Source organism: Hipposideros armiger, unplaced genomic scaffold (genome assembly GCF_001890085.2).
Source record: "Hipposideros armiger isolate ML-2016 unplaced genomic scaffold, ASM189008v1 scaffold_456, whole genome shotgun sequence".
NCBI classification, from domain to species: domain Eukaryota; kingdom Metazoa; phylum Chordata; class Mammalia; order Chiroptera; family Hipposideridae; genus Hipposideros; species Hipposideros armiger.
The window spans coordinates 82,126-101,452 of record NW_017731806.1 but is presented as its reverse complement, the minus strand read 5'-3'; the positions used below and the strand labels follow the sequence as shown (position 1 = coordinate 101,452).

Genomic DNA, 19,327 nt, shown 5'->3' with positions numbered 1-19,327 from the left:
AAACAAAGATACAGCCAAAAGGGGCTTAAAGAATTTAGCTTTCCTTCAAGTCTTGATTAAACTCGCTCATGGATTTAGCACTTGGGGCTCCAGCCCCAAACCAGCCCTAACCGGCAGGAGGTTCAGAGCAGAGGTGTCGGGGCTCACAGCTGAGCTGGCACCCACTGCAGGAAAAGTGTTCCCATCACAAACCACCGCTTACTTTATATATTGTGACACTTGGGCCCCCCCCAAAAAAGTTTCTCTGACAGCTTGAGACATTATTTTTACTATACAATATTATTTCAAGTTAATGATTTATAATTAGCCAAAGAGAAGAGGCGAGAAAGCACATGCATCCTTTTGTTGTCAGTTCGTATTAGCTTTAATCCAAAGGGGAGGAGTGAAACGAGCTCTGCCAGCTCGGAGCAGGGAGGAAGGGCCTGGCACCAAGGAAGAGGAAACACAACAAAAGGTCAAACGCACCTCCCACTGTGTGGCCAGGAAGCGGTTGGGGTAGAAATGGGTTAGGATTTATTTGGCGACTTCTCAGTCATTCAGCTGTAACAAACTGAAATCCTGTGAGCAGCGGCCCTGACACCTTGAGTGTGGAAGCCTGAGGGTTTGGGGTGCCCTCGAGTGTTCATGTCCTCCCCTGGGAATGGGTGAGGAGGCCACACGGAAAAACCAATAAACCAAGACATGTTCTGAAAGACCTCCCTGCCTTAGGAAAATAAGATGTTACGAGACATTTTTTTTTCTATTTTTATAACATTTTATATAACTCGTAAAACAGTGCTTGTATAAAAATTCACACAAACTTGCTGTAGAGCATACAATTTCCGAAAATGTCCTGGGTTTTTGTTACATTCAGTTTTCTAAGGATGCACTCAAATCAATGGTAAAATGCAAACATCACGTGATAGTTCATTATCTTTGGTAAAACTATTCTCATTATTTTGTCTTCTCACAGTATTAACTCTGATATCCACTTTGTGCAGGATCTGCTATCACTAGGATGTCAGAAAAACATTAAGGCTGGATCTACACGAGGCAAGTATTTCCAAATGGCAGTGGCAGCCCCTTGGCCTCTAACCCAGATTCATATGATCTATCTAAACAGGCAGGGTGAGAGCTCAATGACCTCCAATCAGAGGTCTTGAGATCCCCCTCTCAAATCAGGCAAGAAGCAAATATTTGGGAGGAAAGGCAGAAACTGAGGCCATCTCTACAGGACTCCCAGTGGCCATGCTGTGGTGGTCAGGCCAGTAACTCTTACCATTTAAACAGCTAATCCATTCACCACTAGTAGATCCCATTGGTTGGTTGATGATTGCTGTTGATATGGTACCCCTCCCCCCTTAAAAGAAGGTTCAGGGTCAACACTGAATGAGGAGGGGCATGCTAACACCCATGACACTAGACACAAAGACTTGACTCCCTGTCGAATGTTTGTTATGTAGACACAGCCAAAGAGAAATGAAGCAGGATTAGAACACAGTACATTCATGACTATCTTATACATTCTTTTAAAACTCACTAACACAGAAAATGAGGGACACTACCACCTATTGTGACTTGCTATTTTACTTCACATCAGATTGTGTCTGTGCTATTCTTTAGTCCTCCAGATACAAGGCCAAAAAAGAAAAAAAACCAACAAAGCCAGTGAAAACCAAAGAATTTAGATGGGGGCGGGGAAGGGATTTGCCAACAGATTTTAATAGAAATTTGATGGATTTTATTGAATTTTGAAAAAAAAAAAGTATTTTGTACTTCTATTGCTTCATGTAAAAAACTGCCCCTGGAGCCCACCTGTATGGCTGGGGAACTGAGGATGCCATACAGACAGACGCAGGACCTGCAGGCGTTTCCTGATGAGACAGTCTAGAGGGCCAGAAAACAGCTCCCAGAGTGTGTCCACCTGTCTTCATTGAAAGAGACTCTAAGATTTGGGGGGAAGAAGCCCTACACAAGACAAGTATTAAGGAAACCACCAAAATAAGGTTTCCAAAAATTGAGCACACTCTAGGTTATAGAGACATATTTCATTCCTAGAACCGGATTTCTTTAACGTGGGTAGATAGAATTTTTTAAAAAAATTATTAATAAATGATTGTGCTTCTAACGTTGCAGGGTCACATTCCACCGTCTAGAAAGCAGGGCAATTTTCACATGGCTTGGAATCCTCTTGGATACATCCTAGAGACCAGAACAAATTCCACGGCCCCCTCCAACCAACAGGGCCAACAGGCGAGTACCGCTGCCATCTTTGGGTAGGGCGTGTGTGTGCATTATTAGTGTGTTTGACAGGCTAAGGCATAGAGAAAGACCCAGGTAGGGGGAGGAAAAGTGAGCCTCCTGGCTGCTCCAGTCCCTTCTTTCCAGGCACAAAGAGGTTGAACTGATTCATGTAGGTCCCCTTCATCTCACTTCAGTTTTTAATAAGAAATGTGTGTGCGCGTGTGGGTGGGTGAGAGAGTCATTAAGTCCCTGTGCATTTCTAGATTTCAATAATTTAGGTCTGTAGTTTCAACAGAAATAATCTGTAAATGACATTTAAAAGCAAATTTACTAAAGTTAGACCAACAAGTTTACATTGCTCAAAATCCTGTCTCAGATATATATATAAAAAGCCTGCTAGGTGCAGGCAAAATTATGTCATACAGCCACCAGAACCGAAGTCCTTATCAGCTGTATAAAGATAATTCACAGGTTATTTCTATTATTTCTGCATGTTAAGGTAGCAACACATTAAGCCACAAGGGTTTTATGACTACCCTGTGTGATTCATTCATTTTCCAGGTTTCTGGTATGATGTGTTCAGTTTGAGTTAGACTTTCCTTTCCCTCCCAAGCATTTGGCCCCCAAAGTCAGGTAGGTAAAAGCCAGGTAGGTAAAGTTTTTAAGGACTTTAACTGTTAGGAAATTTCCTGGAGGGAACTCCTGGAGAATATACCACTGGCCTGAAGCAGTTTGACTTTCCCAACCAGTCAGTGGGGAGAGAAGAGACATCTCACCCCGAGGCCAAGGGACCAGCCAGATGGACAGCAGGACCTTGGTTACAACACAGTACATTCATGACGAACCAAATGTACTTCTAGAGGGTCTGAGGGGAAAGCTCTGATGGGACCCTGGAAAGGGACATGGAAGCCCCGTTTGAGATGACCTGTGTCCTTCCAATACCAGGTATCCTCAAGAGGGCCTGAGGGTCTGAGCTGGCTGTGAGGAACAAGGATGCATACTGACTGGAGGAGCTAACACTGAGGTGTGGTAAGTCACCATACAGCTCCCAGAACCTGGGTTTTGTACAAATACACACACAGAAAGTAAACAGTTCTTGGTGAGCCCAAAGGGACCCAACCTTAAATCAAACGTGAGACCGATTATCCACACAGACTGTTTACCAAGGAAATGTGTCTGTCTGCCCCTCCAACCAGCATCCTCATGTGGAGAGGGAATGGGGCAGTGGAAGGACACAGCTCAAATGACATTGTGAACGTGTTTCCACGTCTATCTACATTCATATCATCATCATCATCATCATCATCATCATCATCATCATCATCCAGTGTTCTTGTCTACAGAGAGTGAGCACAACATTCTACCGACAGCACAAAGCAACGATGAACAGGCCAGGCTGTGAAAGCCCCTTCCTCAGCATGACAGTAGAAGGGAGAACGCGACCATGGTCAGAACGTCCCACTATTCCATCCCCTCGACTGCCATCCAAGGGACATCCTGACTCTTTCAAAATCAGATTTAAAAGACAAGGTCAGTAAAATCAGTCTATGCTACCTGAAGCTATTATTATCCGCTATCATGCATGAACATGGCACTTCTAAAAATTTCATAAATCTGAAACCATCTTAAAAAGGAATCCCAGCAACTGAAGTCATTTTACAGTACTTCAACTCGAATACTCGAATAGTAAAAGAATTTTTTCTAAGCAAAATGGCCCCCAAAGAGCCCAATGATCTGTTTAAAAAGGGTTTCTTTTTAATTAGAAAAAATTGATAAAAATGTTAGATGTAAAATGTGGGAAGAGGAACAAGAGAGTTGCTGAATCTGCGTTTCAAATTGAGGCGAAGGGGAGGACACAGCCAAGGGTAGAGAACCCTTCACCCCAAGGCCTCTCTGCTCTCACATCTCGGCCCGCCCCAAACTGGCTGCATCACCGGGAACTCAGCACGGAAGTCGGAAGTAGGAGAGGCCAAAGGCAAGGCATCTTCCTTGTGGTTGGGTGGGTGACTACGTGTGCAAAAGTAGTAAGCCACTTCCCACTGACATAAGGTGCCTGTCTGTGGATACCATACACATGCTCCAAAAGGCTCAGGCCCCAGGGTGCCCATTACTTCTCCACTTTCTTGGCTTTCTTCAGGATGTCGCATTTTTTCCTGTTGGGGCGGCGGCACCGTTCATCGATGCTGGGGATACATTCGTAGTGCCACACCTCCTCCATCTTCTCCACGGGGTAGACCGCCTCCACATAGTGGCGGATAAGCCTGAGCCGCGTGGGGTCCAGCTGCTTCTTGTTGCAGGCCCCGGAGTGGTTGTACTGCAACCGGAGGTTCTCGGCCGTGAAGAGTTCGGGAAAGAGCCTGACCAGGAGCCGGGCGGCGAAGTTGCCCACCGAGAGGCTCTGCTGCACGATCTCGCGCACCTCCTTGTCTGATAGCAGGTACGGCGAAGGCACCGGGAAATCGGGCGAGGGAACCACCAGCTCATCCAGAGGGATCTTGCAGAAGTCCTTGCTGCTTCTCTCGGGGGGCAGTGGGGGCCCCTCAAATTCCTCTCGGAACCTCTCAGGGTTGATTGCATAGTTTGCCAGGTCTCTGCACTCGGGGCCCGGCACGTGGACCTTGCGCTGCTGCTGGTAGGAGCGCCTCTGCTCCGTGTCCCGGCGCCGGCAGCGTTCGTCCAATTTGCCCACAAACTCCAGCGTCCAGACGCGGTCGTTCTTGGCCCGGGGGTAGAGCAGCTGCACGTAGTGGCGAATAAGCTTGATGCGGGACGGATCCAGCTGCTTCTTACCCAGGGAGCCGCTGCAGTTGTACTGCTTGCGCAGGTTCTCATGGGTGAAGAGCTCGGGGAAGAGGTGCACCAGCAGGCGCGAGGCGAAGTTGCCGATAGACAGGCTGCTCTCGTAGATGCTGCGCAGCTGCTCCTTGCTGAGCAGGCAGTCGGCGCCTGGCACCTCGAAGTCGGGCTGTGGGATGTCCAGCTTGTCAAAGTCGATGGGCACCAGCCAGATCTTCTTGGACCGCCGGCCGGGCCGCTCGCCCTCGAAGCTGTCTTCCACCTTGACCACGGAGATGTCGTCGGGCAGGCTGGAGGAGTCGTAACAGTCGTCCCGTGGGGGCTCGCCTTCGCTGCCCCCGTCCGGGCCCAGGCCCTCAAGCTCATCGTTGATGCGCTGGGCGCACTGCTGCAGCCAGGCCTCCTCCTCCTGCATGTCGGGGAAGTAGATCTCCGTGTAGTTGCGGATGATCTGCAGCCTCTGCGGGTCCAGCTCCTGCTTGCCGCCATCCCCATAGCAGCTGTGCTGCTCACCCAGCTTCCGGTGGTCAAAGAGCTCCGGGAAGAGCCGGTGCAGAAGGAAGACGGCAAACTCGCCGGGCGACGAGGCTTCGTCCAGGAACTCGGTGAGGTCCTGGGTGTCTACCACATGGTCCGAGGCGATGGTGCTGCTCCGGTCGAGAGACAGGGCCTCCTCCTGGTCTTTGTTGTCCAGGAAGTGGCCAGGGTCCACCTGCTCGGTCTCAAAGAAGCTGGCGACTTGGCCCCCCGGCTGGCTGTCCTCCATTTCCCGCTGGGCCCAGAAGCGGCTGAAGAAGTCGTTCAGCTGGGGCAGGCACTCAGCCTGCCACACAGCCGTGTCCTTCACCGAGGGGTAGTACACCTCCACGTAGTTGCGGATGAGCTGCAGATGCAGAGACTCCAGCTTCCGCTTGGCCGCAAAGCCGCAGGCACTGCAGCCGCGGGAGAAGTCCACGTCGCTAAAGAGCTCGGGGAAGAGCTGCACCAGCAGGCGGCAGGCCAGGTCCCCGCCCGACAGGCTCTGGTCCACGATCTGCTTGAGCTCGGCTGCCGTGAGCTGGTACTCGGGGGGCGGCTGGAACTTAGCCACCATCTCGCTGGGGCTCACCTGCTTCTTGATGCGGCTCACTTCCAGGGACAGCAGGTCTACCTTGCTGTGCAGCTGCGACATGTTGGAGGACAGTGTGTTGAGCATGTAAAACATCTTCTGGATCAGGAAGTAGATGTTGGGGTCGCCTTCGGTGGCTGTGGCCGCACTGCCACACTCCCGTTTCTGTGGCTCGTTTAGGAGCCGAAGCGGTGAGGGGCTGTTGCTGGAGTTTGCCTTCTCCAAGAGCTCGTATGTGCTGAGCACGTCCCCCGCGGGGGGGTTCTTCTTCTCCATGATCTTGTGCGAGATGCCATACAGAGGCTTCTTGTAGGAGGGGGTGGTCACGTCATTGCAGGGCTCCTCCTCACCGGGCCACATGTTGACCAAGTTCTTGCCCCTGCTGGCCTGCTCCCCGTTGCCCTGGCAGGGCGAGCTGTTCTCCCGGTTCCGCATGCCTGCTAGGAGCGCCTGGAAAACAAAAAGTCTGTTAGGGGAGTGTTCTGATTTGCCGACGTGGGTCTGTGTCACACACACAGAGGGATCAAGGTCAAAAGTGAAAGCATGTGAGGAACTGCTTCCTGTGCCCCGGAGTCACTCTGCCCCTCCAGGAACGCACCATGAATACAAACCTGCATCCCAGAGCCAAACCTGCTTGCTCTACTTCCTGACTCAGGCTAGACCCAAAGACTTCAAAGTCCAGTAGGACACCAGCGCTGGATTTCCTGCCCAGAGGGCCCGACAGGAGTCCAAGCACAGAGGCTGGCAAGGCTGGGTGAGAACCGATAGGGACGGGAGAGAGACCACAGGAACAAAAGGAGCTCCTGTGAGGGCCCTGCCATGGGCAGCTCACCCCACTGACCCAGGCCTCAACTGCTCTCGGACTCTTGCCTCCAGCAGTTCCGGAAGGTAGCAGCACGTCCTCCAGTCTGCAGCCTCTAGGAGAACAGGTGTCTCCACGTGGGACAGCTGAGATGCACAGTGGTGAGCAGAGAACAGGGTCTCAACAGTGGCAATGTGTGGCCAGCTCCACCACTGCCTAGAATCATGTCTTATCTCAGATTGGGAAGGGGCTAGCCCAGAACTTTCCAGATCCTGTGCAACTGTGAAATTCCGTGAAGCGATGAGGCCTCCCAGCTTTCTAAATCTTGGTCTCCTTGTCGGTCCAGCAGCCCTTCTCAACCAGAATTCTAGGAGAGAATTAAGCCACACTGTCTTAAGGCACCCACTGTACGTAATGAATTAACGTGTCTCCTATGCGTCTAGGAAGGGTACTAGATCAACAGAGGTCTGTGAGAGAACTTAGCCCCACCAAAAATAATTTGAGGGACAGGTTCCTCAACTTGCCCAAGGATGGTACACTCTGCAAGTACACTGTTGCTGGACTCCCGAGGAAGCTCAAGACACCATTTAAGGGCCCCAATGCTTGACTCCAAGCTCCATGAGCAGCAATCGCTCTGACCCTTGGGAACCCAGAGTTCTCACTGCTTTCATCAGTAGTTTTCCCTATAGCCAGGCCCTGGACATTTTAAGAGGCTTATTTACATATATACGGACAGGTGATTTTCCACAAAGATTCAAAGGCAATTAACTCAGAGGAGAAAGGATAATCTTTTCCACAAACGATGCTGGTTTATCGTACCATGTTCCATATACAAAAATGAACTCAAACTGGATTATGGACCTAAACATAAAACCTAACTTAAAATCCTAACCCTTGTATAAAAAAATCTAAGAAAAATCCTTTGTGACCTTAGTTTAGGCAAATATTTCTTAGATACAACACTACAAGTACAATCCATAAGAGAACAAACTGATAAATTAAACTTCATCAAAATTAAAAATTACTGCTCTTTGAAGGACACTATTAAAAGAAGGAAAAACAAGCCCAGACTGGAAGAAAATACTGGCAAATCACTTATCTGATAAAGAACTTGAACCCAGAATGCTTAAAGAACTCTTAAACACAATAACATACAACCCAATTAATTATTTCAACTGCCACTTGAAAAGATGCTTATTAATAACATGCAAATTAAAACCACAATGAGGGCCGGCCGAGTGGTGCGTTGGTTAAAAGCTGGCTTGGGATGCCAGAGGGCCCCGGTTTGGATCACACATATGAGGGCCAGTGACACGGCCCTCTACAGCTAAAATGCTGAACAACAGCTCAACCTGGAGCTGGGTTACCGTGAGTTGCCAGCGACGGCATAGGCTGTAGACCCTGCTGCAGTGGGTTGCCATGGGCTACCGTGTGTAGCCAGCAGCCAGCGTGAGCGGCCGTCCAGAAGCCGGCGACTGATCTGCCGTGCACAGGAGGAGCCCAATGATGGTGCCAACTTGGGCCAGTGAAGCAATGTCCTCCACAACTAGACTGAAGAAGAACAACAACAAAGAAAAACAGCAACTTGTCTGTTCCCCTGCCCCCAATTCCCCAGCGCTGTTCCCATTCCCCAATTCCCCAATAAAAATCTTAAAACAAACAAACAAACAAACAAACAAACAAAATACCACAATGACAATGAGGGCTGCCTGAATGGCACGTTGGTTAGGAGTTAGCTTAGGACGCCAGCTCTGAGCAGCAGGACCCCAGTTGGGATCCCACATGAAGGCCAGTGACGCTGCACCCTCTACAGCTAAGATGGTGAACAACAGCTTGACCTGGAGCTGGGCTGCTGTGAGTTGCCAGTGATGGCGTAGGCTGCAGTGGGGCTGACCGGCAGCTGGCCGGCAGCTGGTGTGCACTTTCATAAGCTGCTGTGAGCTGCCGTGAACCGCCATGAGCAGCCGTCCAATGGCTGACAAGTGACTGCCTCACCTGGGAAGAGCGCAATGGTAATACCAACATGGGCCAGTGAAGTGACGTCCTCCACAACTAGACTGAAGAGCAAAAGGACAGCAACTTGTCTGTTCCCCTTCCCTGATTCCCCAACGCTGTTCCCCTCCTCCAATTCCTCAATAAAATCTTTAAAAAAAAAAAAAAGCAACGAGATTTGGTTATATCAACTCCACTAGAGTGGGTGTAATAAAAAATACACATAATACCGAGTGTTAGAGATGATGTAAAAGAACTGGAATTCTTATACACTGTGATGATGTAAAGGAACTGGAATTCTTATATACTGCTGGTGGGGATATAAAATGGTATAATCACTTTGGAAAATTGTTGGTACTTTCTAAAAAAGTTAAACCTACGTGGACCATATGATCCAGGTATTCCATTCCTAGGTATTTATTTTCCAATCAAAATGAAAGCATGGGCTCATATAAAGACTTCTAAGCAAATGTTCATGGCAGACCTATTTGTAAATAGCCCAAAACTGGAAACCCCAAATTTTTATTAACAAGTATATAAATAAACTATTATATGCATACAACGAAATACTACTCAGAAATAGAGATGATACATGGTATTCATGATGAATCTCAAAGTAATTGTGCTGAAAGAAGCCAGACAAACAAGAGGCCACGCTGTATGATTCCACTCACATAAAGTTCTAGAAAATGCAAATTTACCTAGTGGTTACTTGGGGGTATAGGGAGGATGGGAAGAGGCACAAGGAAACTTTAGCGGTAGTGGGTGATGGGTATGTTTATTATCTTGGTCATGGTGATGGCTTCATTGATATACACATGTCAAAACTTAGCAAATGGCACAAACTTTAAATATGTGCCATTCATTGTATTTAAGTCCTAACTTTATAAAAGCTGTTTTGACACATGCTGAATTTGACCCCAAAACTTAATGAAATATATTTCTGAGGGTTTAATTAAGCAGAAAAGCTAACTGGCAAGCACTGGTGGGTGTCAGGAGAGTAGGCAGGGTGAAGCACAAAGCGTTTGCTTCCACTGACAGGCGTGTGCCCCAGGCAACTGCAGAATGGACCAGAACAAAGTGCATCCTTAGGCGGCTCTACACCTGGGAAAAATACGGTTGGCTTAGTCTGGCTTGGGCCAGTGCTGCTGAAACTAATATACATATGAATCACCTGGGGTCTTGTTAGAATGCAGATTCTGATCGCTGGGTCTGCACACCTCTAACAAGCTCCTGGGTGCCAATGGTCCTCTCTGCGTTACCAGGGCCTGGAAGAGGGTCTGCTCTCAGTTTATCTCGTCCAGACAGAGTCAGTGTTATTTGTCATTCTTCAGATAACTAATGCCAGCACAAAACAGTACAGGAAGTGTTTTTCTCTTGTAAGTAAGGCAGAGACAATCTCAAGAGGCTAACTATACAATGGCAGGTGAGATAAGTAGGCCCAGGGTGAAAATAGACCATGAGGCCCTATATACTTACAACTCTGATCCTTCTGAACTTCCCACATGTTCTAGTTTATTTAAATTAATGAGTTGCTTCCTGGACCCTCTCTTTTAGATAATAGAATAATCTGACTCATGTTAGAGAAAGGTTAATTTTTCTCTTACATCTCTGTTGATAACCATGCAAAAGAAAAGTTAATTTACTCTCCTAGGAACCGGAAGATAAGGGAGGTCTTATGTTTTAACTATCCCACAGAGCTAGCCAATACTTTCTCAAGATTTTTCGGTCTAAGCTTGATGAAGGGTCAGAGGCACCTGGCCCTCCCACACCTCCCTCTCCCAAAACACACACATACTTCCCAAGAGCCCAGGACCAGAGGTATGCTGGGGTGAGGGAAAGCCTGCCACCTGCCCACTTCCTCCTGGGATCTCCTCACCAAGCTGTCCCCATCCTCCTCCCATTGCATGTGACAGGACCAACTCATTCCTGAGTCTATCCCCAGTGCCTAGCAAAGTCCCCAGGACACAGAAAAGCTCAACGGATGTTAGTTAACCACATGCATGGATATTTAACCCTACCAGACCGCTGTACCAATTTTTCGGTAATTTCTAATCATATCTTATCTAATCATATCTGTGTTGTGTGCATGGAAAAAGCACTCCAGGTACAACAAGCAAAATCCTGGAGTGTCTTACAAAGACAATCCATGCAAGAAGGTGAAGAGCAACATCTGGTGCTCACTTTGCAAGAGGTACCTCTGTGTGAAACAAGGCTCATCCTGCTGGGTGGATTGGCACACAAAGGTGGAATACTGGCGCTAGATGAAAGGTAGACCTATTTTCTACAATGTCTCCAAGTTCCATCTTATTCTAACCACTTGTTTGAATGTAACTAACATTTTTCTATATCATGTTGGTTTTTTCTCTTTAATGCTCAGGAGCCCAGGTATAGGGGACAGTTAGGTTCAGGGCCTCAGGTCTGGTAGGGTTAAAACAGGGCAAGGGGTTCTACCACGCTCAAATACATGCTGAAGAAAGAGCGGTGCAGACAGGCCACTTGCTTCATGAATAACATGATGGCAGAGAGCTGAAAAGGAGTGGGAAGAGCTCAGCTCAACCATCAGGTTGTCGTCTGCATGACCTTGGTCGCGTTATGTGACCTTTCAGGTCTCAGCTTTCTGTGTGTAACTCAAGAGATAAATAATGGTACCTGTCTCACGGGGGTTTTGAGAACTTAAAAGAAATAATGTACATAAAGCACTGAGCTGTGTCTGATCATAGTTAAGTGCTTAATATTTATTATTACAATATGATTATTATTAAACAATGTTATTCCCAAGCCAGAGCAGATGTAATACTTTGGGCCTTTTATAAAACTAGTTGTAATTACTCTCAACCAGAAAACGAGAGGAAGACTTTCCTACAGCACTGGCAGCAGGTAAGTCACTCGTGGTAGGCACGTCTTAGACGTCTGTTTGCCCTAAAGGCTGGAGGCAGCGGAGGAGTACAGGAGGACTGAGCTGAAGGTGAGGGTTTAGGCTCCTTACCAGTTCTTTTGTCCTGCTATCTGACAGAAAGCAGAGGATTAGGAAGGAAGGGAGGAAGGGAAGAAGGAAAGAAGGAAGGAAGTGGGGTTGGGGGGGCGGTGAGGGATGAAACCCCTCCACCCCAACACACGCGCACACACACACATCAGAAACTTGGAGAAAAGAATAAAGATAGTTGAAAATTTACCCCTAATGCAGTGTGTTTAAGATTGTGGGTCAACAATAGTAAATGGTGAAACTGATTTGATTACCATGACTAGCATAAGAAGAGGGAGGGAAGGAGGAAGTATGAAAGAAAAAAAGAGACAGGAAGGAAGACAAAAAAAGAAAATAGAATAGAAAATACCTGAGTGCACTGCACAGTTTTGTTTCATTTCTCTGTGTGTATCTACATATTTATAAATGCATATATGTGAGCTGTATTTCTCTATAAGGTAGATCTGACTCTGGGTCTCCGTTGAAAAGCGCTGCCAAAATAAATTCAAAATGCCTTGCTTGCTAATTCCTATAGACTGTAAATTAGATTTTTGGTAACTTATTCGCTATTAAATTCTATTACATCAAAACAATTCTGGGATCATGAAATTACCATGAGGTTTTACCAATACAGAGAAATTTTCATTTGTAATGCCAATCATTAAAGAAATCATAACTGCATTAGTAGTGATTTTTGAAAAGGGGCCTTTGCTTTACAAGTGATCCCACTAACATTTTAAAGAGAATTCTGTGCAAAGAGATCACCAGAAACTCACATGCCATGCAGCAAGGGTACATGCTATAGAGGGAGATCTGCCCTAATTAATCCCCAGCGTAGAAAATAAAGTACAAGGAAAAGTTTCTGGGTGAATAGTCTGAATACCAACAACAAATAGAAGTCCTTTGACTCCCCCACATTCCCACAGCAGGCAGAAGGCCAGACTGTATGAGAACTGGAAATCCCCTCTATAACTCTCAATATTCAGCCTCATTAATAAAAATGTCAGTTTCTACCAAGCATGTTAGAAACACTGCCATCAATAGAAACATTTCTGGCTAACATGCTTGAATAGAAAAAATGAAGTTAAAGTCCCAGTAGAGGGCAACATTCCTCACTCCCAGAGACCTTGGATACACAATTCAACACACAAAACACAACACCAGCACCAAAGAGAAGAGTTCTTAGATATCCCCACACTGGTGTCCTGTCAACTCAGTGCTCCAATTAAATCCACACATGCTGCCAAGCCGACGATGAGCTGGCTTCATTTGCTGCTGCTGATAAAATCTCTGCTCAGCTGTCTAAGAGTATCAAGAAATCTTTAAATCTGTGCTATTTGGCACTGGTTGTCTGGCTGACACCATTCCGACTCTCTGAGGCTCATCTTCCAACCATATGGGAACTCTGCTGTGCCAGCATCTATCCTGGATTTGATCAGGGCATTTCATTCTCCCACCAGCACCCTTAGGCTCAAGAGGGAATGCCCAAATCTGTCAGCTGGAGAACTTGAACAAAAAGAGGTGGATGTTAGGTTCCAGGTGAGGAGCAAGCAGACTATCTAGGAGAGATTCCACGTGTCTGTGCCCAGCAACATCCCAGAGATTGGGTCACCGTGGAGATACTCCAAGGGTTAAACATCTTCCTCAGGACTCGAAATCCAAGCGCAATCACTGAATTCAATTCAACGAATGATGAGTAGCTAAACGGTGCCCAGAGAGTCAGCAAACTGGAACACCAAGAAAGCAGCATGTCTTCGAGAGTAGGGAGTTGAGAATTAATATGCCGTCAATGGCAGACCACGTGAAAGGCTACCTCCTCCAAATAACCGAGGCAGAGGTGATGCTTACCTTTTTCATTTTCTTCTTTCTTTCACCACTTTAAAAAAAAAATTTTTTTTTTATTGGGAAACAGTGTGTTTTTCGAAGATCCATCAGCTCTAAGTCAAGTAGTTGTTTCAATCTAGTTGTGGAGGGCGCATCTCAGTGACCATGTGAGGATCGAACCTGTAACCTTGGTGTTACGAGCACCGCCCTCTAACCAACTGAGCTAACTGGCCACCCCACCTTTTTCATTTTCAACAAAAATGTTTTCTTCATCTTCTTAATCATCATCATCAAATGACCAGAGGTAGTTAGCAAGAAGGTTTGGAAGAGCTCGCTACCACTCAGAGCCAGTCAACAAATATTACTGCGTGCCCAGCATCTGGCAGGCACTGTGCAAGGTCATGGGCACACAAGGAAGAAGCCAGACAGTCTCTGCCCTCATGGTTTTTACCCTCTAGGTCATCCTTATACTGCCAACAGCGTATGGTGAGGATGAAGAATGTGCTATCATGTCTGAAAAAATAAGAATCTGGGGGAGACACAACAACGATAATGGAAGGGAGAAGAAAAAGATAAGGAGAGATAGCAAAACATCAGGGCAGGATATCGCAAAGGCTCCTCACAGCATCTTACACATACCCCACCCCCACCCCCACCCCAGCCCTTAGGGCCACCATGGTGTTTAAGTGCACAGTTCTGAGTGGAGCAGGCTTGGTAGCACTGACTTCCCGAGCCTCCTGAAAATGGGAATGGCCATGGTACCTATCCGCTAGGGTTATTGTGGAAACTATTATGAATCTCCATCTGGTATCACAGTAACTGACACTTAGGAGGTGTTCAGCACATTTGCACTGAATGAACAAGATGGCATTTCTGTTCTCTAATTGAAAAACAAACCACAATGATACTTTAGGATTAAAAATAAACAAAGAAACAAAACCTCCCAGGAGAGCACAGCTAACTTCTGCCTGGCATACAGCTCCTGAATATCACCCTCACTTCCGAGAACAAAAAGATGATTACCAATAAAAATGTTGGCTGCTCACCTTCCACATCTGCTGTGTTTGGCTCTGAAGCCTTTTCCAGTGGAGGCGCCAAGCAAGTCTTTATACAGCCTTTTGTTAGATTTTTTGAGGGAGGTTTTATTTTTCCTCTTAGTACTGTCCTAGATGTCACTCATAAATAAGTTGTCAGCACTGATACAAGGCTGAACCGTTAGCACCAGGGCTCCCACTCAAATCCTAGCCACCCCCCGCCGCCTTGGGGCTGGGAAAAGACAATGAAAGGTGGTCTATGTTTTGACTTCAATGGTGTTCAAAATCAAAGGTGCTCAGGCCTGGAGAGTCCTAGAGGGCGTCAGATGGCTTCCCTTGGTAATTCCATGTCATTTTCATTCTGATACATGTGGAGGGAGGCAGATACTGACTACTGACCACAGTGGGTGTGAGATGCAGATGAGGGTTGGGGGCAATAAGTTAACATTTCTGAAGGCTGATGTGAGGCAGACCGTGTGCTGGGCACCTTTCATGGGCATCTCAGTGATCCGCACAGGAAATCAGTCAGGTGAGCAGTACCATCCCGCCTCACCAGCGAGGCATGTGAGAGTCTGAGAGGTCACATAGGTGGCCAAAAGCCCCATGGGGAACTGCCCCCTTATCTGGCTCAAGTCTTGGCTCATCCTGGTATTTACTAGTCCTAAGGGCTGGATCAGAGTAGGTGAGGCTCACCTCCCTGGACGGGGGGCAGGAACTGAGTGCTCCAATCCTTCCTGATACCTCATACCCAGAACAGGGCTGCCCCACTGGAATCCTGGTAGATTTTAAAACTTATATGCATAAGTTCACTTGTCTGTCTGGTGAAGATATTAATTCTCTCATCATTGGTTTCTTATGTGGATTAAATGAAATAAGGAATGGTGCTATTTGTTGAGCAGGCATTCAATAACTGTGAACACACTTCCTTTCCACCTTTTTTGATTATTGCTCGTTTCAGCCTCCCAGTTCCTCCAGTCTCACCCTGTGATGAAAATGCTTTAAAAAGCTGCATATACTCTCCATCTCCGCCTACACCCCTGCCACCACATATACGTAAGAAGGATCACAGAAAATTCAGAGGGATAATAAAGGACTATTCATTCTGAATTAGGACCAGTACAATTTTGAAAAATCAACATATACTATAATTTCATAAAACTGATGGATTGTTCTGAAGTCCCCAGGGTTCTGATGCTATTGATTTACTGACACATCAACTTATGCGAACTATAAAAGGAAATGCTGCTTTGAAATCACATGACTCCATTCTACAAGGAGCTCAAGAATTTCAAAAGGATTATACTTACATATATTGTTTTTACAGAACAGGAAGGGGTGCAGGGATATCAACCTCACTTTATATACACTAAGGAAAATGAACAAAGCCAATAAAACACCCAAAATAAAAACCAGGACTAACCATGTCTTTTCCTCTCCAAAATCTAATGGGTTAGAACCGTATCCAGTCCACTGAAAAGTAAACATGTGAACAATTAGAATATGTAAATTACACCAGTCATCTCAGAAATATTTAAATACATTTTGGTTCCCTTTTCTCCGAACATGTCAGAATTCCTGGATGTCGCCAGAAGCTCCGGCCTCACCAGATCAAAGGAAGCACTGAAAACCATCACATCATTCATGTGACGTGGGGCAATCCCCTCCACAAACCTCCGGCGGCGTTCCAGCCCAGGGCCAGATCCTTGCTGGCCTGCTTCATATACTGAAGGATTCAACTAAAACACAAATCACGAGAACCTTCTTCCCTTTCTGCCCCCAAGAATATGAAGGTGCTCTCTTCTCTGTGATGCTGGGACAACAAAAATGTAGTGACTAAAGGGATAAGTGACACCATTTGTGCAATGAGGCAGCAGGGACACCTCGGGCTGTCCACAATGACCACAATCCAGGCTTCATGTGGTCAGAATTCCTTCCTGATGCAAGAGCTTATAGTTTCTTACTGTGGTGAATTATTAAAAACAGCCACACTAGTTCCCCATCCTGCATGCAAGCCTCTGTGCAATGTGACTTTGTTGCTCTTACCATCGGCGGTGGAGTCTTATCTTTCCAACCCTTGGGTCTAGGTTTGGCCATATGACTTGCTTTGACCATTGGGCCATTAGCAAATGTGATGTAAGCAGAGGCCTGAGAAGAGTTTGCACTCCAGAGCTTGCCTTCTTGCTCCCAGGAACTCTTCCATGTCACATGAACAAGCCCTGACTAGCCCCCTAGAGAATGGGAAAATGCACAAAGGGAAGCAGCAGTCTCCCCAACAGCCCAATGGAGACCTCAGAAATGGGAATGAGGTCATCCCAGACCTCCTAGCCCCAACCATGTCAGACCAAATCAGAACTACCACCAGCTGGCCCACAAAACAGTGAATACATAAAACAGTGGTTGTTTGAAGTTGCTAAGTTGTTTTTGTTTTTTTAAGGGGAGGGGAGTTTATCAATAACAAAACTGCATCAATACACTCAACTTCGTGTTCCACTTCTTGAACTCTGGCTTTACTTGCACACTGGAAGGAGTTTGTGGGATTGATCATAAGCAGATGACACACAGAAGAAAATACTTTCAAGAGTTCCTTTAGGAGCTTAACATAGTGCCTCTCCAACTTCTCAACACTTTTAGACTAACCTCGAGGAATCTAATCCATAAAACCACTCACAGACAGGCACTAGGTTTATGTATATGGATGGTCTCTGTGGCATTATTTGTAATAATACAAAAGTGGACACATCTAAATATCAATCATTAGAGAAAAGGGTAATAAATTATAGTTCAAAGTAAAACACAAAAAAAGCGCGAATGGTTAAATGCTTTTCAAAGAAGCTATTCTAACCAATGGGTAGCTTTCATTTACCACAGCAGGTATCTCAACAGTCAGGAATCTGAGATTTAACCTGCGGATACTACTTATTGCACTGGAAACCACCATACACAAATTAAACTTTCCCCCGAGTCACAAGGTATGTAACAAGTGGCTGGTGTAGACTGCCAGGGTCATGGGTGGGATATTTCTACTCAATCCTTTATAAAAAAATGTACATATAGATATAACAAAATTCAACTTTTTCCCTGGGCATTATAGATTTTTTTAAATGTATGGCTCTACTATTATTCATGATAATCAAAAAGTGGAAGCAACCCAAAAGTCCATCAACTGATGAATGGATAAACAAAATATGGTATAGTCACACAATGGAGTATTATTTGGCCATAAAAAGGAACAGAAAGATTGATGCATGCTATAGCATGGATGAACCTTGAAAACATTATGCTAAGTGAAAGAAGCAGACACAAAAGGTCACGTATTGTATGATTCCAATTATAAAAAATGTTCAGAATAGGCAAATCCATAGACAGAAAGTGGATTAGTGGCTGCCAGGAGCTAGAGGAGGGGTGAATGGGGAGTGACTGCTACCGGGTTTAGAGTTTCTTTGTGGGGTGATGAAGGTGTTCTAAAATTTATTGTGGTGATGGCTGAACAATTCTGTGAATATATGAAAAACCACTGAACTGTACAATGTAAATTGGTGAATTGCATAGTATGTGAATTATATGTCAATAAAGCTGTTTGAGGGGGGAAAAAAACCCCCCAAATAAATAGATAAGTGTAACACTCAATGTTTCATGATGTGGAATGCAGGTCAGTTCTCATTATAATGTAATGTAAACAAGTATATTTAAATCCTGGTGAAAATCTCAACTTTATCATTTTGCTAATTAAAGGACAGTTTTTACTTACTGAAGACTCACTAAGTCTCTAAAACCCATAAATTCCCAATTTATTTAGATCTGCCCTAGCATCTAATAGAGGAGAATTAACACGAACCAGTAACAACTGAAAGAGTCTCAGGCTGATACCCCTCGATGTTCTAGGTTAGTGATTATGAGCCTGGGAAAACGGAGGCTCTTTTGAACAGACATGTAGAAGCTGGGGCCCAGAGAGAGGGGTAGGGTGGGGGGCTGAGTTGGAGAGCTTGGGAAAATGTTCTAAGCGTTTTCAAAGTTTAACGTGTAAGGCTCGCTGACGAGGCATCCCAGGCCTGACATCTCCTTGTCTCCCAAAGCCACCTCTCTCTCCTCAGCCTTCACTGTTTGTGTACATGTCTGATCTCCCATCTGGACTATACAGGCTCCTAGAGGGGGCCGCCATGTCAGTTCCATTTTCCATCTCTCTCAGAATTCGGCGAAGTTCAGTATAACCAGCAGGTAACTAAGAAATAAGTCAAATTCATACAATAGATAACTTAGGGGTAACAGGTATGATACAGAAAAATTCTCCACTTTACAAAAAGACTCAATGAAGAGTTTCTTTAGGGAAAAAGCTCCCCTCATCGATATAAAAGGAGGGTTTGATTTAGGAAAAGACCTGCTAACCCTCCCCTTTTCCAGGAATCTACATTAAGCGTGTACTGCGTAGAATCTAGATTAGCCATGAACAAGCTCTTTCTCTCCCTGTAGAGCACAGCAAAGCGAAGAACTCAAAAGCTGATGCTTGTAAAGACTCCTCCCTGCATCATGAATACAGACACAGATAAGGTTCCAATTCAGGACACTTCTTAGACACTCAAGCCAGG

At 45.9% G+C, this 19,327-nt stretch overlaps 1 protein-coding gene across 2 annotated transcripts in view; it reads right to left on the bottom strand.

The window, feature by feature from the left end:
* Positions 1-345: 345 nt before the first annotated feature.
* The window catches only part of BEND3 (BEN domain containing 3), a 34,930-nt gene continuing 15,948 nt past the window's right edge, over positions 346-19,327 (bottom strand). For both annotated transcript variants that reach the window (XM_019665866.1, XM_019665867.1), the window contains exon 4: positions 346-6,577. In XM_019665866.1, the coding sequence (XP_019521411.1) occupies positions 4,331-6,577 (2,247 nt within the window). In that variant the 3' untranslated portion in view covers positions 346-4,330. The remainder of the gene's footprint in view (positions 6,578-19,327) is intronic.